This window comes from Triturus cristatus, chromosome 11 (assembly GCF_964204655.1).
Source record: "Triturus cristatus chromosome 11, aTriCri1.1, whole genome shotgun sequence".
NCBI lineage: Eukaryota > Metazoa > Chordata > Amphibia > Caudata > Salamandridae > Triturus > Triturus cristatus.
This window is the reverse complement of record NC_140594.1, coordinates 396,577,027-396,603,613: the sequence shown is the minus strand read 5'-3', so window position 1 is coordinate 396,603,613 and position 26,587 is coordinate 396,577,027. Positions and strand designations below refer to the sequence as shown.

Genomic DNA, 26,587 nt, shown 5'->3' with positions numbered 1-26,587 from the left:
TTGCTAGGAGAATGACAGACATGAAATCTAAAATCAGCAATCCCCAAATTCCAGGATATTGAGTAACAACTTGTAAGAAGTTGGTGGGTGGACAAGAGGGGCAGAGCTAGAATAAAGAAGAAAAAAGCGTGCTTGGACTGTAAATTAAATGCCTGTTGGATCATATTATGGACACTACACAGGAGAAAATCTAGGTAAGTTGCCTATTAGTTTATCTTGCTATGATAATAAGATGTTCCTATATTCTTTTTCAATAAAACAATAATAATAAAGTGAGTTTATGACCGGAGCTGCACCCCACCCCCAGCTTCTTCACACCCTCACGGGTGAGTAGCGCGCTTTAAAAAAAACCTCATTGATTGATTGATTGGGTACCATTTTTATCAAAACAAAGGCCTTCCAGTGTGTCACTCAGCCACTTCTTTTGTGAGTGACGGCACAATCCAAGAGTCAATAGGGCAGGGGCCTGAGAGGGTTAATAGGAAGTTGCTTTTTTTTAAAAACAAAGTTGAATTTAACAGAACAAGATACTTTTCAGATTACATTAGAGTTCATATAGCAATTGGGTTGTCTACAGTTAGGCCCCCTGACATTTTAGAAGTAACGCAGAGAAAGCATATATTAAAACATCAATTTAAACTATCATGTGCAGCAGCTGGTCATGCCCCCGAGTAGGACCATAGTGTGGGCAATGGGCAACAGAGCAGAATGCTGCTCTGCAGCATGTGCTAAAATGCTTTGTAATGTTACATTGATTTGTCATGTGTGGCAGGGCGTTCCTGGTAATACATACATGTTACATACAAGTCAGGCCTGATTGTATGCCAGCATGAGAGAATTAACTCTTTACTGTGTGTGTCAGTGTGTGTGTTTGTGTGTGTTAGGCTTACAGCCTAGAAAATTATTTTTGGGAATAGCAATGTTAACAGTGTGTGCAAGGTCACATTTATTTTCATAGCTGATGTCGAAGCACTGCTATCTGGCTGCGGACCCAACAGCTTTTTGAGGTATGCGGGGAAACTTGAGTGGCTTGTTATAGTAATAGTTATAGAATTCTAATAACCATTCAGTCAACACAATAACCTGATGATATATATGTAAATATTATGTAGGGACTAGACTGCTCTAATGAAGAGAGCAGGAGTGTTCAATGTTTGAAGTATTTCTCATATTCACCTTGTTTCGTAACATGACTACTGAGATTATCGTAATAATTACCGCCATTCTGTTACATAAACTTGTTGTACGAATTCTGCACAATAAATAACCTTTTATGTGAAATTTCAACAACTGTGCATTTCTACTGTCTCCAGGTGCCAGAATGGGGATCCATACCTATATACAATGCTTCCCTGTAGATAAGAGTTACTCTCAGGGCTTTCTCACTCCTAACATTTGTTATCTATATGAGAGTAACTTGTTGTGGTGAAGTATGAGAGACACCTATCCATTCTCCTATTCTCTGAAGAGCATATGCTGTGTCTCATTCCTCCACGAGGGTCTGCCCCCGAGACGTGGGGTTCGCAACAGATTTGCTTGTATAGTTGTCCATTTTCATCCTCATACACTTGCAGCACTGTAGGAGTTCAAGAACATTCACACTCAAGTGTTGAGGATTCTGTCTCATTGAGTTGTGTGGGTGTGGTTAATGTCCTGATTTTAATCATATAGTTTTGTTATGTGTGTTGTAATCGTCCGTGTTTAGAATGGTTCGCTGCTGCCAATTCCCGTTCTGCTACCAAGAGCAGTGTGTTGTGATGGTGTTGCCTAAACCGGATGAAGTTTGCTCTGCCAGTGTCAGATTCCAGATGCTCGAAGCCGCAGCCACTGTGACCTTGGTTTCCTACAGCGCTGTGAGGTAAGCCAGCATTATGGGAGGATCACTAGCGTGTATCATTATTTTGTATTAATTAAAATAATCTAACATATAGCTAAAAACAACCCAAGTACCAACAGAAAAAAATGTCAAGGAGATAATCTTTTTTTGAAACACTTACCTCGGCAGCAGCATTCTGCCAGAGCTCCATGCAGAAATCTTCTTTCATGCATAATGAGGCTGTCTCGTCACTCTGGCACCAGTATTGAGGGCCTTGCTGACATAGCTTAGGGATCTCCAGATCAACCAGCTCCAGACCAGTCCCCGCTGCACCAAAGCACAGACAAGAAGGATACTAAGTGAACCACAAATAGGGTTTGGAAATAAACAGGTAAATATTAAAACCATACTCAAATTTCATTGGCCCCAGAAAGAAAGCTCAATAAGCCCTGTTAGGGTTCTAAACAAAATGTTGACTTATTATATGATTACATCTTACATTTGATCTGTGAGGCTACTCCAAGAGACCTAATAGTTGGGCCTCATCTACATAGTTCTCACCAAATTTTCCACACAAAAAAATGTCCATTTCCGAATTTATTGAAGAAGTGATGTGATGGATGGTCAAAAAGGGATCAATCTGTAATGAGATCCAAAAATGTAGTTTCTTATTCAACATGTTTTGGGTCACAATTTATAGAACACATGCTTTCCTTTAGCTTACCAAATTTGCCAACTGGCCTGTTTACTCTGAATATGACTACATTTCTGTTTTAGTTTTTTATGACATACATGCTGTAGGGATGAAAGCCTCCAATGACCTGTGCCTCAGTGCTAATTTTGCATTTTTTCTATTGCCAATGAAGGTTCCTATGTCTTTTTGCTTTTTGACAACAGTCCCTGAAGCATTGGGACGCCCTGAAAGGCAATTAGCATTCCTAAAGAACACACATTTGGTTCACTTTGAGTCAGGAGATTCTCCATTGGTCTCCCTGTCTTGTAGTCTCAAGGACTAAGGGCCAGATTACGAGTTTGGCGGTCCTACAGTGGACAGTGCAACGTGCCGTCTGCAGTAGGACCGCCAAAGCCGTGGTGTGACCGCCTGCCAGATTAGGATTTAAATCATGGTCTGGCAAGCGGTCCTGCAGTGGTCCGATGGCGGCAGTCTGCTAGGCTCATAGAAAAGCCTATCATGCAGACTGATACTGACTGCAGATTCATTCACGGTGTGGCATATATACCACACCATGCAGGAAGGGGGCGCAAATCCAAGGAGGGACTACATGTGGCTACAGCACTGCCAGCATCTTCCGGCTTGTGAAAGACAGCCGGCCCAGCGGGATCTTTGATCCCAGTAATGCCGGTGGTCTTGTGGTGATCCGACCGCTGCAGTTGTAATACTGCAGCCAGTCCCGCAGTGTGGTGGCCAATGGACCGCTGTACACATAATCTGACTCACAGTCTCTCTTTGGCCCTAGTCTGTGCAATACCTGGTGGGAGGCTTAGGAAAAACAGGGTCCCTTATGTTTATTTAGACTAAGAGTATATGTTTTGCAATACTAATTATGATTGTCCCAACATGTGTGCATGGTCCATGCTTTGCAAATGCTATGATTCCACCCATCACTCAGGTTGCCCGTATCTATTCGCAAACAAGAATTTTTCTAGAAATAATGGTTGCAAGATAGAGTACGGCCACTGCCCACAGATGACAATCTCATCCCCTTCATCTTTCTACTATGGTTCTTTTTTTCCATGGCTTTGTGGAGATAATACTCAAGCAACTGTTGCAACCTGACGGAGAGTAGGAGACAGAATGCCTCATGTATAGAGAATATACCGGCTTCAGACTAGCAGCCTGTGCATAGCTGTCCAGCATCCGGCATAGGGTGACCAGATTTTCATCACAAAAACCGGGACAGACATTGACGTGCACTGCCCTGACCATATAGATAAATATTGTTCATCAGATGTTTATGCAGTTCAGTTCATTAAGTCTTTATTGCGATTTTTCATCATAAAAGACAAGAGTTTCCAAAGATAAAACAGATTTCATCCTTTTTAAAATACACCATCATATGCTAAATCTAAGACTTAAACTATATCACAGCAACAATAATTAATAGGTTAATATATAAATAAATACATGTTAAAAAGTATTTTAAAAAAGATTAAATATATAGCTCAGCAAAAAGTCTTAATCTTCATCGATTAATTTACAGGGGTTAATCAACTTGTAAACCACACAGAAGTTAATGTTCAAACTTTACCCGCTGCTAAGAGGTCCCAAGTTTCATCATTGACCAGCTACTTTCCCCCCCCTTTTTATTACGTAAAGCCCATACCCAGCTCAAAAACTTTGTTACACCAATTACGACAAGGTTTTTAGTGTCTGATTTCAGTATTCTCTTAGCAACCATTGCCGATCTTGTATTCAAAGCCACGCATACTGGTTTCAACCAGATGCTCCTCAGCTGGTGATTAACAGGGCAAACAAACAAAAAATGATCAATACTTTCGCTAAGATCATGACAAAATGCGCACTTATCACTACTTGTAGAATTCCATTTACTTGTAAACCTGCGCAGGGGTAGAGTACCTATCCTAAACTGGTGGTACAATTTGCGGTCATGGGGCTTCGTAATAAGAACCCAGTATCCTTCCAAGAGTGTTTCATCCTTTAATTCGAGAAAATCCCTAGACAGTGACTGGGAGATATGGGAGGAGAATCTCTTGATTTTAACCACCTCCCAGTAAGCTGCTTTAAAGGACCTTTTCGGGGGAAATTCTGCAGCATCTGGGTTTTCCCATAGAGTCTTCATCCCCATATCAACCAGCAAGGACCTTATTGCAGACAACCATGGGATCTTATGTGATCGACTCATCCCCCTCACTTCCAATAAAGCCTTAGCGTACAAAAAAAGTTCTGGGGTGGTCCAGAGACGCCTCCAGAAAGCAAGTGGCCTATATCGTGCTACATCTGCGAATGCGTGACAGCCGAGGTCAAGAAACAGTGGTAAAAGGGGGGACGATTGTGGCAATCCTATTAACAATCTCATAAACTTATTTTGGGCTGTAGAAAGTGGAGATAAATTACTAAAACCCCAAATGTCAGCACCATATAGTATGGCTGGACTAATTTTGGTTGTATATATCTTAACAATAGGGGCTATAGGTTTAGTTAAAGACAGCCTATGCTCCTTTACCAGGGCACTGGCCAGCTGGGCATGCTTTAGTGCTAGCATTTCCACTTGGACCTTCCAACTTAGTTTATCATTAAATGTAACGCCCAGGTAGGTAAAGACATCTGTCTGCTCCAATAAGGCGCCGTCCATATAAACACTCGCCTTGACTGGCTTGGACCTATGGAGCACCATAAACTTTGTCTTCCCTACATTGACCACCAGCTCATGTGTGCGGCAGAACACCTCGAAGCGGGACAGAGCCAGCTGTAGACCCTGTCTTGTTTTAGAAATAAGCAAGGTATCGTCCGCGAACATGAGCAGTGGTACTTTCATACCAGCCAATGTTTTAGGCATCAGTTGGGTGATTTTCAAAGTACTGAACCACCCCGTTTATAAATAAGGAAGACAGGGTGGGAGCCAGCACGCACCCCTGACGAACCCCTTTACTAACCTTAAACCTTTCTGTGGTTTCACCTGGTTTGCCCCATCGAACCTGCGCGTATGTACGTTCATGTAGTTTGACCAAAATAACAACCAGACAGTGAGGCATCCCCATTTTCAATAATGCCCTCCACAGTTTCTCCCTTGGAACGAGATCAAATGCCGATTTTAGATCCACAAACGCCGCAAAAAGCAAGCTCCCCCCCCCCTAAAACCACCTCCTTCCAGTAGATTAACACAAATCTGAAGGCCTGGTCAAGAGTCCCTATATGAGACCGAAACCCTGCCTGTAACAATGTTAAAATATCCCCTTCAGTTATCCATCCCTGGATCCTCCCCAGAACTAATCTCGCCACTATCTTTTGGACAGCGTCGATTAGACTAATGGGTCTATAATTTTTAGGTGCAGAGCGATCCCCCTTCTTATAAATTGGTATAATCTCTGCACCTGACCAGGATGCTGGGAGCGGGGCACCACTAGCTATAGCATTTGCTAGTAGATGTATATAGGGGAACCCATAAATCTTGATTTTCTTTGAACAGATCTGCAGGGATGCAGTCTGGCCCTGGGGCCCTTCCACTTGGGACTATTTTCAACACAGACTCCACCTCTCTGCAGGTGAAGTTCAGTGGTTCTACAGATAAGCTGAGTGGAACAATCACATCACTACTATTAGATGCCCTAAACTGAGCTTCAAAAAACGACACCCATTGTTCAGGTTCGACATAATTGCATGGGATCTGTTGCAGTTGATTGTTCCCCCATTTAAGTAGGTGCCAAAACTGTGTCATGTTTCTCCCATTACATGCCTGCAGCAGGTCCTTCCATCTATCTTCGTCCCACTCTCTCGACTTGTCTCTGCGAGGCTTGATAGTTGGCTCTACACTGTCTGATATCACCCTGTGACCTCGACCTAATAGCTACCACAAGGGCTTTGTACGCCAACCTACAGGTATTATTGTACCATGAACTTAGCTTGAGAGGACGACTCTTATTACAAGGGCTATTCTTAATAAGGAACTTTTTCAAACCCATAAAGAGTTCGTTATAAACACCCAATAAAGTTGAGTTTAACTCCTCCTGAGACTTGCAGCCAGAGAGTAATGTCAAGGAACCCGAAACCAAGACCCTAATCTGCTTAACATTACTATCATTATTAACTACCCTAGCCCACCGAACCCTTCTTTGATTGTTTGCAATAAATGCCGTTTCTTGGATTGTATCACCTTCCCTCTGTAAAAAACAACAAAAACTTCTATCATTAATTTTTAAAATCAGGGGGTTGTGATCGCTCTCAGGCCTCGTCTGAACCTCCATATCTAAAACTGATGGTCATAATTCCACATTGACAAGAATGTAGTCTATACGACTACCTGTTCTTCCATTGCCAAATGTCTTTACTCCCTGCCCATCAGACCGAGTCCTCCTGTTAACCGCCCTCAGGCCCCTTACCAGACAAAGCCCCATCAGCTGGAGGGCGGCCTCAGACCATTTCCTTATTGGTTCAAGGTCCAGCTGTGGGATGGCCCATTTTGCATCCACCTCTTCACTCAGCCTTCCGTCTTCGCGATCTAAGGGTTCGAAGCATGTGTTAAAATCCCCAGCTATAATCAAACTACTAGCATTTGTATCGGGAATAAGATACCTTTCAAGAGTTGTAATTACATTCGAGCTCCTACCACCCGGTTGGCCCAGCGAATAAACGTTATATGGTGTGAGGTCTAGCCCTTTTGATGAACTAACCCGGATAGCCATTATATCCGGGCAATCGATAGTTAGCTCCTCAACCCTTACCCCCTCAATTTATCTCACCCAACAGGTCAACCCCCCAACCGGCCGACCCCTCAAACCCCTGGTCGCAGCTTTAAAAAAGTTTAAATAGCCTGGATGATAAACTCCTTCCACTGACCAAGTCTCCTGAAAAGCCCACACATCTGTAGACTCAATATATAGTGACCAATCTGTAGACATTGTTTTTGTTCCTAAACCTGCTACGTTCCAGGAGGATAGGGTCAGGCATGGCTTCGGGAGGCTGGGACCATTAATCCTATAGTTTATCTGACCCTTCTCAGTGTTCCCATTAGCTGGTGGGAGCACGCCTAAACTGGGTGTACCTACAGAGGGCTGGGCCTTAGAATTGGTGAGAGTGTCCCACAGAACATTGCCCATGCAGACGCTCCTTCTGCCAGCTAACGGCGTAACGCATGGGAGTACACTGTCACTTCCCAGCAAATTACCACGGTTTTTAGCCTGGTTCCCATCTCCCACTTTTTTAGCCCTTCTGCCTCTAACCCGTGGTATATTATTCCTCCCTCTCAGTCAGTCATTAGCTTCTAGGAATGAACCGGTTGTTAGTTAGTACCGGATTGTTAACCGGGTTGAAGCCACCATTATGAGCCCTCAGCTCTTTGTGTCTAGGCATGTTCCGAGGATTATGAAAGTACCCTAGGGGAAGTATTCTAATATTCTCGGCTACTGGAGAGTAGTGTCCAGACATCTCAAGAATATATTGGACCAAGGAGGGTGACCTGAAACTCAAAACCACACAGTCACCAGCCATAGATTTATGTGAGTAACCTACCCAGTGGATTTGACGCACCATTTTAAATTCGTCGAACAGTTGGTGTCTGATTCCTGTCTTTTTAATCACTAAGTGGAGAGCCTTATTTTTAAGTGTAGACCAATGCTCGCGGGTACCCGTGGGAAGAGGGGGCACATTGGCTAAAACAACTGTATAAGGGGTGGTTTCGGGGGGTAGATGGAGACTGGGCAGCATATTAATATCCCCCCCCCTACGTTCCCTGAGCAGCCTGTCTCCTTCTATTAACTTCATCCCCACTTTGCAGTGACACCGATGCATGGGTACCGTTATTTGAACTAGGAACGGGGAGGCAGGCTGGAAATGTCTCAGGTTGTACCATACCAGGGCTTGGTTGTACATTTACCAAGCTTCCCGGCTGCATACTTGATACAGCCCCTGTGGTGAAACCTCGGACGTTCCCATTAGCATGGGTAGAGGGTTGGGCGGTATTCCTTGGGTTGGTAAGGAATAGACTTTGTTCGATATAAGCTAGCCTTTCAACCACTAAATCTAATCTCTTAGATATTGGGTCGATAAGAGCTGCTATTTGTTCACTTATTAGTGAACAAAGTTCCTCTACATTAGGCTGAATATTGGAACAAGTTACCTGCTTAGATTGGGAAGTTAGTGGAGTTGATGCTAGATTAGTGGCAGGATTAACAACCGAGGTGATAGCACCCGGCTTCCCAAAGACATGTACCCCATTAAGTCCTTTTGTGATCGCTAGTGAGTTGGGTTTGGGTAATGTTTGGCCTTTCCTTTTATTAGTTGGTGGTTCAGCCGTTTGACCACCCTTGGCTTTCTTCCCCCTAGCTGTTACCATAACAGGGCTCTGTATGCCAACCTGGGCTTGCAGATTGCCCGTAGGACAAAGACGCTTCGAATGACAGACTAGGAGGAGTTATGTCTCAGGCCAGTCAAGCTTACAAAGAAAGTAAACCCTTGAAAAAGGGAATATGATGCTACAATTCGGCACACAAATGTCGATATCGTGGCCCAGCCCGGCCTCCTCTGGCCTCCGACGGGCGCGGACGGGCATGCCCGCGCTGCGGGAGGCGCACAGCTGATTTAAGCACCTCCGGGCGCTATGAGGTGACGCGGGCGGTGAGTGCCACTCGAGGGTGCCGGGAGTTGGAGTCCCGTGTGGCCCGGGAGCAACCCCAGGACAGCCTTCACTCTGCGGCGCAAAGGGCAGGCAGCAGAGCTTCGGTGGACTGAAAGCAGGGCTGGAGGCAGGTGAGTCAATTCCCCCGCAGTGGCAGTGGCAGTAGTTATCTGGCAATGGTTTGAACGATGTTTATGCATACAAACACAGCACCTGAAGAGGCTCATTCAGCCCCCAATCAATCCTTTTGTGCTGCATGACTGAGGCTAGGCAGCCCTGTTGCAAACAGTGGTCTGGTGTGAATGTGACCCTTCATAGCACTGCGATAAATGCGAGTGCTCAACCGACCCTCTCTTAAAACAGGGACATGTATTAATTTTTGCAAAAAGTGTTTGGATGCAGGGATAGTCCTTGAAAAGAACTGTCTGTGCTAATCCATGACATCTGCTCACCCTAATGCTGCAGTGAAGAGTCTTGCTCTACAGAGACTCATACATGACAAAAGACTCATTTCAGGCGGGAGACTCCCAATTTGTTAAGCCAAAAATGGCTTAATTTTAGGTGTCTCCCATCTAAAATCTCCTCTGCTTCAATTTAAGTCAATGGGAAAAATCAATTCCCCCATTTCATCCCCTTACCCGCTTCAAAATGTTGGCAAGTACGGAGAATGCCGAGACTAGCACTCACTAACACACCTGCCCAGCTCCACCGAGATGGTGACATAGAGTGAACTTTGGAGCTGTGGAATGTGAAGGGACCAATGATGCCATCATTGCGAACTACTAATGAAGAGTGTGTGAATGAGAACTGCAGTGCAATGCGGACCATGTGTGTGAGAATCCCCTGGGGTCCACATTTACAGCCACTACACTATTTCTGTTTTGTAGGATTCAAGATTGTATGTTTGAGACCACCTCTCGTACAAGGACCACAACCAAGAGAGCAGGTGTTTTTCAGAACTGAACAAGCAGCCAAAATACCCCCTCTGTTAATGGAACAAGTGCCAGAGATGCCACATGGTATAGACGGTCCTCCGCAAGTCCGGCACTCATCTACAACTCACAAGCTGAACTATGAGCCTTCCCCTGCCTCTATAAAGCTGAGTGAAACAAGCCTGCAAGGGGGAGTGAGACACCTTTCACTACCTCGGGATCTAGATCATGCAATGCCCTGCAACCCACTTCGACCTTAAAGTGGGAAGGATGCTGGGGGCACTGACTTGGTCTGTCGATTTCAGAAAACTCTCACGGTCTCCATGATAGGACAAATCTCTATTGCTAAAATTGTGTTTTTGCCACTCTGCCTACACGTACTACAGAATGTAATGTGCCGGGACCTACCTTCCACATTAGCGCAGTCAGATAAGATGCTGGAGACATTGGTGTGGGTGAGCAAATGGACACACTGAAGCTTCCTTGGAAGGAAGGGGGCCTTGGGCTACACAACTACAATATGTGGCGCAATGGCTCGATCAGGACCCGAAAAAACTCTGCTGCCGAGCACACATGACCCGCATACCCTACTAGACGTACTCATGATGGGGAAATTCGGAACTCCCTCACATACTTACTGCAACAGGCAGCTGTGTGTGGCATAGGGTGATGGCTATGATCCTGTGAAGAGCATCTTACATGTAAGCTCAGTGCCGGATTAAACCCTGTGGAGGCCCCTAGGCTGTCGAAATTTCAGGGCCCCCTCGCAAATTATCTCCTAGTACCAAATGCACCAGATTTTTTTTACAAACTGTCAGCTGCCAGAAGATGAGCATTTAAGAGACAAACTGTTATGTGAATCTGATGTCTCTGGTTTATGTACTTTAAGTTGTTAATGGATACATTACTTTAATACAGTATTTTCTCTATAAAGTCTTTAATGTAAAGTTTTCATTTCTTTGAGTTGACAATTTTTTTTCTATCTTTGGAAACAATATTTAAGAAAGTTTGATTTTAATTTTCTTTCAAGATCAAATCAATATTATTTTACTCACTTGTTGTGGGGCCCCTGAAAGGAGTGGGGCCCATAAACCGGTGCCTGCTTTACCTAGTTGGTAATCCGAAACTGCTGAAGGTATGCCCCTATGGGCCCTGAGGCTGTTCTCCACCCTCCTATAAGATATGTCCTTTTATTAGATGGAGGGAGCGAGGCTACATGAACAGAGTGCATCTCTATCTTAACAAGCGGTTCCTCTCCTTTGAGAAGGGTCAAAACCAGTTTGGGGAGGGCTCGGGACAATTCCTGTATATAGTAACCTGGCTTATACAGTGAGGGCTCTGGACCTCATTCCTGGAGGAGCCACAGGATCATGCTGTGATGACACAGCTGGTGGGTTTGGAAGGCTTCAGGAAACTCACTACACACCTGCAGGTGGCCCTGCTCGCAGATAAAGGGGGAGACATTTGCTAAGGACAGGGGCGGACTGGGAACTCAAACAGCCCTGGCAGTTTTGTTAGACCAGCCCATGGGGGAAGGGGGTGCAAGCATGAAGCACTTCTGATTTTGTTACTGGGTGGCAGATATTGCACCCTTCCAGCCGATGCCCACTACGGCCAGTCCGGCACCTGGATAGGTGACATGCAGATTGCCTGGATGATTTGCCAGATACAGTGTGGCAGAGGGTATGTGTGCAAGTCCGGCACAACGGCCATTTCAAACTTATTCTGTTTAACTTTCTGCATCAAACCTATAAAATCCCTGAGAACCTCCCTAAAATATATCCCGCAACTCTGGCCAAGTGCAGCCGGTGCGGCCAGTCTTCGGCTGACTTTTTGCATATGACATGCTCCTGCACCCTGCTCGTGGACTTTTGAAAAGAAGTAGTCCCTCTACTGCCTCATGTAGTTGGAGTTACCTGGATGGGAACGGTGAAGCTTGGCATGCTGGGAGCACTCCTGCGGAGTAGTGTACCGAAAATGCCAGCCCTGATACTGACGCTTGGGTTGTTCTGGCGCGATGGTGAATTGCCATCTGATGGAAGGTGCCTTGGGCACCGGAGATCCAAGCTGGGAAGGGCGATCTTCTTCAATGGGCGAATGCAGATGAGCAGCACATCACACTTACCCACAGAGACGACAAGGTTGTTGGTTGAGGATTTAGGGTTCTGGGAGAGATGCTTGTACAGTTATTGGACGCCCTGAATCGCAGACCTACGTAAATGCTGCAGCAGGAAAGACTACACTGGTTGTAGATGAACAAATGGTCAGCTGTATGGTGGGCTGGATTTTCGGTGGTGATGTTTCTTGGGCAAACATGACTACAATGATTTGTAAACCAGAAAACCAGAGCTCAGCTAAACTCATTTGCAAAACCGTATGCCTATATTTAGAGAAGTGTGGGAAGTAGGAACAGTGCAAATATGCTAGAAGCTCCGGACATAAGTTTGCCCCTGAACTTGTCAAAGTTAAATGAATTACGCTGGCGTAATTTAAGTTTCACCCAGAAACAAAGATATACAACTTCTTAAACAAGCATTCCCCTGATGAGAATATCTGCCCACAGCAAAAGCCAGCCTCACAATGGTAGTAACTCATGACATGAGAACATTTAACTGACAGGAATGTGTCCCCATATTCAGAAACACGTATTTCTTTTAAGCCCCACCTTCCCCACAGTCCGTCTGAACAAGCAGTGATGTTTCCCTTCTTTTACCTGTGGCTGTGTGTAGCATCAGCGGCAAGATGAGGAGAGCTGCTATTGGTCCAGCCATTCTCCTCTCTTGTGGCCCACAGGACAGGGTTCTTCTCTGGCTGTCTGAGTCGATCTGACAGTGGTGGTTTTGGATACCGAGGCTCAAGCCTCTTCACTCCATATTCTCTTTGAATTATTTAGTCACAGTTCTGTTTTCTTGTTGATCTGTCACACATTGTCAGATGCAGAGGTGCAGATGCTCAGCCTCTTATAGCTCAGCTCTGAGAGGGCCAGATCTTCCTTTCACCAATCAGTCCCTCTTCATTCTAAGGCCTTTAGTACAGAAACCCTCAAACCACTGTTCTTGCCTTGCTAAGCTCTGCCACCATCATCTCTCTACAGGACTCAATCTGTCAGCAGTACAGCTCAAGAGGTGAATGTACTTGCAGCAGAGCGAGAAGTGATATCCGCCTGTTGCTGACTGCTGTCCCTGTGATAACACCTGAGCCTATAGTTTGTTTAGTCATCCTATCACAGGATAAATAACAATAAGAAATCTCAAGGAGATAATGCACCTGCTTTAGCTAGCCGTGAGTAATGTCCATGTCAAATGATCACAGGTTATGTGGAATCACATGATGAATGCACCTGTCCGAAGTGGAATGGGTATGTGTGTGTGTGTGAATGCTTGTGAGAGTGCAATGTTGGTTGAGTGCTGCTGAGGTCATTGTGAAATCTGAAGGAGATAATGCACCTGCTTTAGCTATCCGTGAGTAATGTCCATGTCATATGTTCACAGTTTATGTGGAATGTGCCCAGTGCAAAGAGAATCACAGGATGAATGTACCTGTCAGAGGTGGAATGGATATGTGTCTGTGAATTTTTGTGCAAGTGCAATGTTGGTTGAGTTTTGCTGAGGTCATTGTGCTATCTGTTGAACACCTGCTTTGATCCCATAGAGCTATGTCAGTGTTTTAATTAGGCCCAGGCATAACCTTTTGTTCCAATCACCGAACTGGTGGCATTTGGCGACTACGTGTTACTCTTGTGTGGCTTGTGTGAGTGAGATTTTGACATTCCGTGGCATGATTTTTGGTCACTAGGAGGAGTTCCCGTGAATTTCTACGGTGGGTGGTTGCAAGCGGTCGTGGTCAGAGAGCTGCTTTTTCAGTAGATTTTCTACTTGGGCAGCACCAAAATCGACTCAAATGACTGCACATTCCTAAACACTGGGTCGTGCCCTTCGCACTGATTACAGAGCGAGCTGCATGATGTGCCTATTTCAAAGGTTTAAAAGTCTGTTTTTTCAAAGTCCAGCTAGCAATGATCACTTATTGCAAATATAATAGTCAGGCTTTGTTGACCTTTGAATAAACTATTAATAAATCAGTGGGTAACGGTGATCGTCAGTGGATATAGGTGATTCTAAGGCTAAAGGTATTGAATGTTTAATTATGAATTCTGTTTGTTTGCCACATAATTCGCCAAATATGGAGAATTCACCAACATTTTGTATCCATCTCAAATTAGCAAAATAATACTGAGAGAGAATGTACCACATAATTTCCATGTTTTGCTACATAATTTTGATAACCTTGCTGTATAATTTGATCCTCCATGCTGTATAATCCTACTAGCTCTGGCAATGTTAAAGCTCCGCAGAGTGGTTTATTTAATTATTTATTTATTCAGTGTTTTCTATAGCGCAAACCATGGGCCAAAAAAATTAGTGTCTGAGCGCTTTACAGTTAGATCACACTACATTTTCAGATAAAATCCGTTTTTTTTTTATACCCCTACGTCCGGGAATAAGAGTTTTAACCCTGTTGCATGTTCTAATAGTTACAGTACCACACACTTAATAGTATTAGACAACCTTAAAACAAATCACATAACCCTTATTTACAAACCAAAACCAATGGTAAGCATTACTAGGAATACACAATGGTGACGTATTGTATGACAAGTACAGTAGAAGACCAGAACGACAATATATTTGTCAAGGAACCTGACGCACGTCCTATGAATTGACCTTATACTGCTCCATTATTAAAGGTGGAATTTACTCATCAGAAAGGACTTAGTCTCCTTCTTGAATCGTGTTGCGTGGGTAATCCTTTTGATATTTGGCGATAGTGAGTTCCAAATCCTAGGTGCAGCTCCCGTGAACGCTCTATCATTTGATCTCTTCTTCTGGAAGAAAGCTGGTTTCAGTAAAAAAATCTCCCGCCCCTCTAGAGGATCTACTACCTCCAGATAATGTAATTTTTTTCTGGGCCAAGTAACGAGGAGTTGAGTGGTGAATAGCCTTGTGTGTTATACATGCAATCTTTAGCTGTATTCTCGTCTCGAACGGGAACCAATTGAGAGCTTTCAGGTGAGGAGTAATATGGTCACATTTTTGGGATCCTGATATAAGTCTTGCTGCGGCATTGATACAAGCTTTAATGGAAGCTGTTGAAATCTAAGGAAGACCAGATAAAGTTGAGCAACCGTACTCAATTCTAGAAATGAGCAACGCCTGGACTGCCAATTTCAGGTCCTCTGAGTCAATGAACGCATTCAACTTTCTAAGGTAGCTCAGATGGAAGCAGGCATTTTTTGCCATTGTGTTGATGTGGGTATGCATGTTTAGCTCCTTATTCAGTGTGATTCCTAGAGACTTAGATGACTCTACAATAATCGGGGAGAAGTTTGGCGCAGTAATCATCTTGGTCCATTCTTTAATCCTGGTGTCACTTTTGGGAGTGGAAATTAGAAGGAATTATGTTTTTTGTGGGTTAAGATTGAGAACAGTCTTCTGAAGAGCCTGGTTCATTATGAGGATCTTTTCCTATGATGTATTCTTCTTAAACAGCTGAGTGTCGTCTGCATACATGTGGAAGGAAATGTTAGCGTGTTGTAGTACTTCTGTTAATGGTTCAATGTATAGATTGAAAAGGGAAGGTGATAGAGTTGATCCTTGAAGAACTCCAATTTCAATCGAGGTAGTCGGACATAGCTTGTGGTTCACCATGAATCTCTGAGATCTGTTCTCTAAGAAGGAATAGAACTATTTTAAGACTGTTCCTAATAGGCCCATTCTGTTTTCCAGATGGTCTAAAAGTTTGGCATGCTTCACAGCGTCAAAAGCAGATGATAGTTCTAAAAGGACAAGGAGACAAGTTTCATTACGGTCAGGAGCGAGAAGAGCATCATCCATTATATGCTGAATAGCAGTTTCCGTACTATGATCTGGTCCGAACCCCGATTGGCAGTCGTTTAGTAACTTAAAGTCTGTAATGTGTTGTCCCAATTGATGATGAGCATATTTTCCAGAACTGTGGCCAGTAAGTGAAAGTTTTTTACCGGCCGAAAATTGTTAGGATCCAAAGGGTTCTCAGTGGGTTTTTTCAATAGAGGGATAACTTGGCCTGTTTTTAGACATTCCGGAACAGATCCTTGTACTACCGAAGCATTAATTATCTTAGTCCAAATTGGTATGACCTTGTGATTAAATGAGGGCCAGCATTTTGTAGGAAGATGTCATTGTAATGGTTGGACAGTTTCAAAGTTGTTATAATATTGGCTATGTCCTCTTTGTCGTATAGTTTGAATGTTGACCATTGCACATTATTTTAGGCCGTGCTGGTGCTGTGAGTGCTGGCTGCTCCTCTAGTGTACTCTTTGAATTAAAGGTTATGTCGGTGGTATTCAAGAGTTCACTCTCCAGTGAGCTGGCTTTAGCTGTTAAAAATGATGAAAAATCATTGCAGCTCAATTCAGATTTATTTGTTAGAAGTGAGGATTTGGCCCGCTTGTTCAATTGATCTTTTAGCAATTCGCATAGATTTCTTGGACTGTTCTTTGCGTTATCCAGCTACCTTCTCAAAAAATTCCCTTTTTGAATTAAGAACGCTTTCATTGTATGCTTTCCTGGTCTTCCATAACTGTGTTAGATGGTGGCATGATGGGTGTTGTCTCAACTTTCGTTCAGAAAGTCTGAGAATCCGCCTTTCTTCATTCAGAGAACCGTTGAACCATGGATTTGTATTCCTAATCTGTATTATTCTAAATTTTAGCGGAGCTAAATTATCAATTCATTTTGACATCGTAAGATTGTAATGGTCCGTAATATCACTGACGTTTTCTATTTCAGAAGGCGGTATAAATTCAATCTCGCACCACGCTGACAGACCCTCCATGTTCAGGACTTTATTGTCTCTAATTCACTGCTTGGATTTGACAAATTGTGACACTGTTTTCTTCTTTCTGTAAGGTATTCGGAAATTGATGATGCAGTGATCTGACCAGTCATAATGTACAATTGAAATTGATTCCACCACGTTTTCTTTGGAGAGGATCCAATCTAAAATTGAGCAGCTACAGTGAGTTGGGAGGGCACACGCTTGCCTTAGATCAGCTAGGAATTCTTTAAGATTATTGATCTGATTGTCCTTAAGGTCATTCCAATGCAGATTGAAGTCTCCGAGGAAAATGTCAATAGAGTGAGGATCAGAATTTGCTGTAGTGACTTCCATTAGCTGGTCTATGAAGGTTATGTTTTTCCCCGGGGGGTGGCAGAACGTGTGTAATTTGTAGAGTTGATTGTTCAAAGATCTTAATGAGAGCATGAGGTATTCACAAGATTCCATGGGGTCTGTGAGCCCTTTGGAGATGACTATGTCTGATCTGTGGATACAAGCCACCCCTCCACCCGTTTTGTTTAGCCTGTCTAGTCTTAAAATCTTGTACTTTTGGGGCACAAGTAAGTCAAGGCTCGGTGAAGAGGATTCAGTGAGCCACGATTTCGTTAGACTAGCCACGTATATGTTATGGTTCAATTTTAGGTCTGCAATGTCAGCCGCATGTTTTACTGCTGAAAGGCAATTAAGTAAAAGGCAAGAAATTGATTTAAGAGGGTTGCCTCGGTTAGTGTCCTGCCACACTGGGATTCTCTTTAATTCTTTCAGGTTACTGGGGTTTAGCTTCCTGCCATTTGAGTTGTTCTGTTAACATTAATTAGGACAACTTTAATTTTCTGATCAATTATATTGGCGGTGAAAGTGGGTGATGTCTCATTGATAGTAGTAATGACAGTGTTTCAATGTCCGTCAGGTATCTCAGGAACTTACGAGGATCATAAATCCTATTAGACAAAGGCAGGGGGGTCGAATAATGATGATTAATGAGGAGTGTGTTAACTGAATTTTGAATGTGGATAGTTTTGGAGTGATAGCTTTCCGAGAGAGTTAAAAAATTCTTCATGTTCTTAGTGGTGTTTTGTAAATCCATAGCTAACCTATCTGTCTGGGCAATGAGACTTTCTAACTCCTTATTCAAAGGAGGCGATAGATGAGGATTGTGTAGTTTGATCTCTGTACTGTGGAACGGTAAACTGGCTGTTTCAGGATCAATAGGCTTGTGGATAACATTAGTTCTATCTGTCGTTTTATTTTAGACTGAAGAGCTAGCCCTGAATTATTAGGGGTATTGCTCTTTATCCTCCGAAGGTTCTGGTCGATGGATGCTTCATCCCCAAGATCAGCTGTTTGAACAGTTTTAAGGGTGTTTATTCCCGGTGTTTGAAGAATGGATGGCACTCTAGAATATGCTTGGTTTGATTTTGGAATATTAGTACTAACTTTTTTGTGAATGCCCAGTAACGGATTCATGGCTATGTGTCCTGGCCTTGAGTTGTGACTTGTACTGGGGGTAGATGGGTGCTGCCAAGGTTGCTGACTCTCCAGATCACTAGTACTTGGGGTTTATCTTTTAAGCTGGAATAATAATCATCAAATACTTCCAGATCTTTGTTGGCCTCTTGCACGAGCACCGTGCCATTTTTGTAGAATGATATATTCAGTGTAGCCCTAGCATTTTTAGATGGTGTTATAAGCAACTTAGTGCTGTTTGGGATGTTTTTTGACTCCTTAACGTATAGCAGGTTAGAGATCGCAGTGCACCATTTGGCCGGAGATCTGGTGAAGAAAATTAAGACGTTAATGATTACACCTTTTTTAGAATGAAAGGAGGGATCTGAGATGAGTGTTTCAGGGTTCTTCCTGAGCGAGTTGTATTTAAAGGTTTTGGTTGCATCCCTAGAGAGCTTCGAAGGGTATTATATAGAGTGAGAGTTGCTTGCTACAGGTAACAGATTTGACCCTATCATTGTGTATTTAGAATGCACTATTGCTGCTTAAAGGTTACCTCCAACACCTTGACTGAGACTAATGTTCAAGGCCGAATAATAGGGCGTAAAAACTACCTTGGGTGTGCAGCGGTTGGTGCTATTATCTCAGACGTTAATCACTGTTCTTAGCATAAAGCACGGCAGCCCTTAAATAAGTATCAAATCATGACCGACTATTTACATTAAACAAACCTCCTTAATTTACTCGAGAATTGTACTCATATGTGTTCCTATTTTGTTTATAGATTTGCATCATAAATCCCTAGTGACACTATTCATTTTAGTTTATTTAATCTAATTATATAATTCAATCAACTAGTAACGCCCTTCATAAATTCCTTATTTAATTTTTATGTGTTCGATTAATTATTCTGGATCATCCTAACTATCTTCGAAGCCCAAAAACATAATCTATTTTTATCCAAGGTTTGGATAAAATGTTTCCTTTGTCTATTTCATTTGCTTCCTGTCCTCTTTCATTTTCTCTTCTCCTACCTCCCTTAAACGTAGTCCTTTTTCGATTTCTCTCACCCAACCTCACAATAATCTTCGTCCTCTTTCTGGGTCTATTGCAAGGTGGGGCAATTCCAATCATACCCGTTGACTGGTCATTCTTCTTGTTTCAATTGTCTTGTTGGTGAAAATGAAAAGTCTCCCCTAGAGCAAACCCCACCAAAATGTCTATGGTAGCGATCAAGACCGAGGATCCTAAATCATCCAACAACCACCAACGTACCGATCCTCCGGTTCACAAGCCCTACCGTGGGCGGACCCGTGAACCTAGCCACACGGACACAGTGGTGACTCCTGCCCTCCCGAAATGACCTAGGTGCCGTGCACCGCTGCGCCTCTTCTGGTCCTTCTACCCGTACTTTTCAGCCCGCACCCGAGCAACGGCAACCACATTTATCAAAGCGAGAAGAGTCAAATGAGCACCTTCTCTCCATCAAATTTCGTGTGTTGGGAGCGGGGGGAGAAACAACGATCCGATCTCCCCCGTACCCGCTGCGAACTAATGCTTAGGATCTCAGCGATGAGATTTCGCTTTTATTTATACCTTTCTTTGTTTTTTTATTTCACCAAGAACCAGCCCCTTGCACAGGACAGACCTTGACTCCAGCCTGGCTCCTCCTCTCCCACTCTTTTCCTTGTCCACTCGATTCAAGCCTCGCCTATCTGAAACGTTCCCGCAAACTCCTCGAAGCCAAGAACGGTGAGTAGAGTTTTACGGTTCCTCCTTGTTGCAATGGGAGCATGTGTGAGCGGGTCTCGCAGGGAATTTCACCAAAAGCAATCTCCAGCCTGGGAGCTCGTTCCTCAAGCTCCTCTCCAACTCGTCGCCATCTTGGTCATCTTTGAGATCCATATTTCACAGGTAATGGTGAAATATTTCCCATAATTTGCAGTTCCCTGTGAAATAAGGGTTTATATACTATATGCAGATGAGTAGAGTGTAATAAGCTTATCACCATTGTTAAGTGTGGGGAGAGTAGCCAGGATTTATGGGAGATGAAGCCTCTACACATCTGCATTTATGTTTTATTCTATGATATTATTTCATGTGTGCTTATCTTAACAATTTACATTTTGGAACATTTCATCATAAATGTATATCATTTTTAACACTAATAAATACTCTTTACATTTAAAAGTCGAAATTCCTTATTTATTGCAACATTATTTCCCATGGTGTTATATTTCAAGCCCCTGACTGCATTAGTTTCTATGGGAGTGTGTTGCAGTACCTGTGAGTGGCCATCTTTGGTGCTAGGCCTACCTCAATGCTAGGCTGCAGTATATTCACACCTTGTTTTAAGACTGTAGTAGCTTTGGAAGTGTAGTCTGTAATAGCAATAGCCTTACTCTTTTATGGGTGTGTGTTTTTATTTACATGTCCCTCCATAAACTTTGCTCTATGCTTCCCCAAACTCCTCCTATTTTCGAGTAATTATTTCCCATTTTTCTACAACTCCCCCAGGTCAAGTCCTCATTTATACGTAAATCATAGCCTTACGTGTGTAAAGATCTTTGCCGCCCTGAAGGAGATCCCTGCATATGATACTAGCATTTTGAAGTACGTGAGTAGTACTACTTCACATACTTCAAAATGCAGTTTGTGAATATCGCCTTAGTAGTATCCCTCCCTAAACCCTATATATGTGTCTTTTAGGGGGCTCAGCATTTCACCCCTGGGTTATTCCCTTTAACAGAGCAGCACATTTACCCATTCAAACACAGCGGTTCTGGAATTACAAAATTTATTTAAACAAAAACCTATATTATTTATAAGAGCAAAAGTTAGACATAGTAGCTGCACTGGCACAGCATCTCAACCAGTGTTTGGGCAAAATTTGTTTGAAAAATATCGGGACACAGAAATATCATGAATTAAATATCGGGATACACTAATATCATGATGCACAAATATAGTTGACAAGAATGTCGTCGTTTGAGGTAATTAATATAGTTGTAAATAATATTGATGCTTTTAATATAGTTTTCACTAATATAGTGGTTACAAATATCGTATTTTAATATGTTTTCATTGATATAAAAATGTTATGTGTTACTATTGTTAGGCCTCATTAATGTTTAATTTACAGTCTCATGATTACAGAATTAAAAAAAATTCAGTATCAATTACTCGTTTAATTTCAACAGCTACCAACCATTGACAAAGCCATTAACCCTGGCCAGTTTTAGGTGTATGTAGTTGTTGTGATGTATATCTGGATGCAATAACAGAAAGCTCAGAGAGGAACCAAAATACTGTTGGGGAGCACACAGAAAATTAGTTCACATGCTTAACCCATGATCAGAAATTATATAGGCCATGCCCCATATATATACACCTTGCTTATTTCATCCCACTTAAAGCCCTTCATAAGCCACATAGCCAAAAGTCAAGCGGTTTGAGAATGTCATCAGAACCCAGAGGTTTTGCAGTGCTTAAGAGAACTGAGTAGATACTTGTGCAAACTGCACCTACCTCTGTCATCATCCTTAAGTTGCTGTTAGCATACCTAGAAATTGGGCTAAAGAACACAGGCACCTGTTGCCTCAGGGACATCAGCTTGTGGCACTACCCACCTGGTCAATGTTTTGAGTAACCCACCTGTGACTCCTGGAGGAGAATCACTTCTAAGGCCCCTGAATGGTGCTCACCTGCTCTGCTGCACAGGCGCACGTTCACACAGAATGTTGCTGGATCCTGGTGGCCCTCGAAAGCCTTCATAATCGCTGTCTTGAATATCCTGATCACCCATCTGCAGGGCCACCTAATAAAAAAAGAAAACGAGTCGCACACGCGGTCCAGTGCTCTACTGATCTCTGCCTGCAGCAGGTGAGGGGGAGTCGGGGGAACAACGAGACAGAAAACAAAAGGTGGGTTTAATCACATGCATGTGTTTATTTGTGAAATATGAATTTGATTTATTGCACACTGAAAGGGATGGGGCTAAGATTAAGAGAAGGGAGGCTGACCCTGGGCGGAATTGCTGAAGTGACTGGTGCTGGGTTACAAAGCCACCTCTAGAACAAGGCTGCTCCTGGGTTGATAGAGGTGAACAGAGCCTGCCTTCTTAGACTGTATGAGCCCAAGGGCCTGGGGTACAGAACCTATGCCCTATATCCTATAGGGCTGTATGGCTGACAGGGTCGGAACACGGCTATTGAGCCAGTCACTGCGAAAGCTGGACACACACATGGAACCAGTATTGTTTTAACAATTTTTGGGGTCCTGGGCAGGACATATTTGGAGGTCTCTGTTCATAATTTTACTGCTAATGGAAGCCTTCATGATGTCAAACAAACTTTCAGAAAGGGATTCTCACAAAAAACTTTGAAATGTGTCTTTCCAAACCCCACAAAAATCCTTGTGCTGCGTCCACAGGAATACTTGGCCAGTCACCCCGAGGCCTGCATGACTCAGGGATGGGATACATTCAGGCACTCCTACAGTGGGGTTTTTGAGGGGACTTGGTGACTTCACCCACAGCCTCATGCTTTGAAACTCACATCGCTCTGATCATTAGCCACGTTTTTTTTCAAAAAGCCGAATACGGATTTGCAGGCAGTGCAGAGCCATCCCCAGTCAGCACGCAGCGGGTTTGTACCGTCTTTCCTCCTCCATTCCTTCAGACTTCCAGCAGACTCTTCAGCACCGGCGCCAATCAGCGTCTGGGGCAAAATGAAATAATAATAAAAGTGCATAAGAGTTCATTCTACAGAGCCAGGACTTGGGGTGGGGCGCTGCTTTCAGTGCCCACTAGGCCGACCAGTCTACAGAAAAACTGAGAGATTTCCCTGCAGGAGGATGCTGCTACTGAAGACCCTTTAAGCCTGGGGTAGAGTCAGTCACATGACACTGGGGTGCCTCTCAAACACTGTGCAAGCAGGAGAATTCAGGTATATGCTGTCCTGGGCGCTCAAAAATTCTGGGTTTTTGGGACAGTCTCAGTTCTGTCAGGTTGGTGTCAATCAGAGGCCTCCAGGACTGGGAACAAATCAGCTGTATGTCATGCCAGTGGCTTTAATAGGCTGGTAGGAGAGGGAAGAATAAGGGGCATTCTGGGGCTGTTTTTTGGAGACTAGCTGGGCTGCGATAGTAGAGTTAGTCACAAGTCAGATTGGTAATTCTGAAAAGCTGGCAAAGCCAATTGAAACCCATGCGAGACAGAACTTGTAAACAGCTAATAGAGTTGGAGAAAAGAGGGAAATATTGTGATGTAAATATCTAATAAACTCTTCAAGACTGTATTTTCACTATCACAAAATGAATCTGGAGATGTTTTATTCCATAGAGTATGTGGCCTAGCAGCTTCGCAGCAGGGCTGACTTGTCTGCGTAAGGTTGGTCTCTTTTATAAATGGCGTAAATAAAATAAAAGGGAAAAGAAATGCTGCCATGAGGTTGGTAGTCGCTATAAGCAGTGTTGCTTCACAGGCCTACGTCAAACTGATAAAACTCTGAAATGGAAAATTCCACTACAACGACTCCTGGGTAGTTACATTCCATTTGGCGAAATGCCAAGGCTTGGAAAACAATGTCCACAAAATACAAATGTGCGAGAACATGCCCTTTTTTGCTCAGTCCCCCCATGTTTTGAGGGCTGATCATCCTGGTACTTGAACTAGCACAACCTTAGCTCTGTGTAGTAAGGCACTGCTGCTCACTCTCGAGTGTATGTGCTCTGACATATTAAACATGGCAAAGTTAGAAAGTAAAAACTTTGACCAGACTGACCCGATTGGCTCCATCACAATCAGCCTGAAACTGCGCCTAGGTCCCAGTCAACCAGGAACAGTGATTTCTGATGAAAACTTTACTGTTTTTGAGTGCTTTTTTGTCTTAAAATATTTTTACATTTATATCTCATTGCCCCCAAAACAGGATTTTAGTGGTTTTGGTTTATTTTTTTTATTAATTTTTTTCATAATCCTTAGAAATTGGCAGTGAGATTTTTTTGGTTGTGTTGTGTTTAGACTTCTTAACTGTTATTGTTATTGTTATTGTTAATTCAATCTTGTATAGCGCATATATACCAGCAGGTCTCATAGCGCTCAGACAGAGGAAAAAACAAGACAGCGAAACAGGCTGGGTCCTTAGATACTGAAAGATTTCACAACCAGATCAAACGCTTCTCTGAAAAGGAGGGTTTTAAGTTTTCCACGGAAGGGAAGAAGTCTAGATTCCTTCCGTAGCTCTCCGGGCAACTGATTCCAGAGTTGAGGCAGGAGGATCGAAAAGGCTCTCCCTCCTTTAGATGCAAGGTTAAAACGAGGACATATTAGTCTACTGGCTTCTGCTGAGCGCAGCACCCATCCTGGCACGTATTTGAGTTGCAAAATGATTGCACAGTTTTCAAAATTAAGCCTGTTTGTTCTGTGCCACATCTACAATGGTGGGGGATAGTTTTAAATAATTGAAGATTTTTTTTTATCTTACAGGATTTCGGGACTTATTACTTAGGAACGACTCACATCCTCATTAAATAATAACCAATTTTCTTACTAAATGATTTCCATAGACAAATCATTTTCATGAAAAATAACTAAGTACAGGGAAAAATGAAACAGGACATAGGGTGAAATCCCAGGTTAGGTATATAAAAAAAATGCCAAATCATATTGTAATCAATTGAATAATAAGTACTGTAACAACAATTAGGCAAAAATAAATAAAAGACATGGCTCCTATGTAAGTGTACCATTGCTGCAGTGTGTTTTCTGTGTCGACTACTTTGGCGACCAGACAGGGGTGTTTCAGCGAAAAGGTAAGACAATTAAAACAATTAAACAGATGAAGGAGGTGCAAAGTGAAGTTGAAAGGAGCAACACCACACTCCACGGGTAGGAATCCCCCACAATACAACAAGAAGCAAGCAGCTAAGAAACCATGGGTAAAGGAAATATTAAAGATGGACAGGGAACAGTAAAAATGGTTTTGTTTAGCTCCACTTTAGTTTGAATCAATAGCTTACTGCAATCCCCAATAGAATGTTAATTATTTTGAGGGCCCCCGGGATTATGCTATTTATTTTTTTACATTTCCATCTGTATTCATCCATATTTATTTTTTGCTAATCTTATCTGTATTTATCCATCTTTATTTGGGGTTTTGTGAAAAATGTAACTGAAATTAGTATATTTCCACATTTATTCAACCAATAAATCTGCACTCATGCTTAAATGCCTGTCAGGTTTCAATGCTATGAACATCAGCAGAAGATAAATCAAAGCACTTACAAGAAAACATGCTAATTTCAGTATCAGCCTTGTGCATATCTACTGCTGTTTAAGCCTCTTTTCTAAAAATCCTTTCTTTTTAACCTCCTTACCTATCAATCCACACAGATATTGACCTGGTAGTCAAGGCAGACAGTATTTAGAATAACTCAAAAAGTAACCCCATTTCTGAATTTATCCACATTTAAAAGGCATACAGATATGAAAATAAATGGTTTTCTGTCTCTATTTATCTGTAAAAAGCACTAAAAATGGAAAACAGGGAGCCATAATTATTACATATAGAATTATAGAGGGTAACAGCGAATAACCTGTTGTCCTGAGTGATAACAAATAGACAACAAGAGCAAAGGTACTTGTTTTTTTATTTGCTTGATAACATTTAATCTCTTTTTAGTTTTACACATTTTCAATTTGAAAATATATTTTTTCATTTTTGTCAAAATTAAGTATAATTTAATGATCAGGTAGTACCCATTCCATACCTTTGCCAACAAGAAGCCTGCCACAAGCTGTAAGGGCTCATTTCAGGTACCTCTGATATTTGATATATTTGTCCACCATAAGACCAACTGGCAGTAGACAGGCCATGTCACAAATTTCAAAGTTGCACTAAATGTGGGAGAATACCTTCCACTTGCTAGGAGAATGACAGACATGAAATCTAAAATCAGCAATCCCCAAATTCCAGGATATTGAGTAACAACTTTTTAGAAGTTGGTGGGTGGACAAGAGGGGCAGAGCTAGAATAAAAAGAGAAAAAAGCGTGCTTGGACTGTAAATTAAATGCCTGTTGGGTCATATTATGGAAACTACACAGGAGAAAATCTGGGTAAATTGCCTAATAGTTTGTCTTGCTATGATATTAAGATGTTCCTATATTCTTTTTCAATAAAAAAATAATAATAAAGTGAGT

At 42.7% G+C, this 26,587-nt stretch overlaps 1 protein-coding gene across 1 annotated transcript in view; it reads right to left on the bottom strand.

Annotated features, from left to right (window-relative positions):
* Window positions 1–26,587, bottom strand: part of LOC146784279 (uncharacterized) — a 203,977-nt gene that overhangs the window by 70,653 nt on the left and 106,737 nt on the right. The window contains exons 12-14 of the mRNA XM_085635303.1: window positions 22,943–23,104; window positions 22,091–22,259; window positions 1,998–2,143 (exon numbers count right to left, since the gene is read on the bottom strand). Coding sequence (XP_085491429.1) covers window positions 1,998–2,143; window positions 22,091–22,259; window positions 22,943–23,104 — 477 coding nt within the window. The remainder of the gene's footprint in view (window positions 1–1,997; window positions 2,144–22,090; window positions 22,260–22,942; window positions 23,105–26,587) is intronic.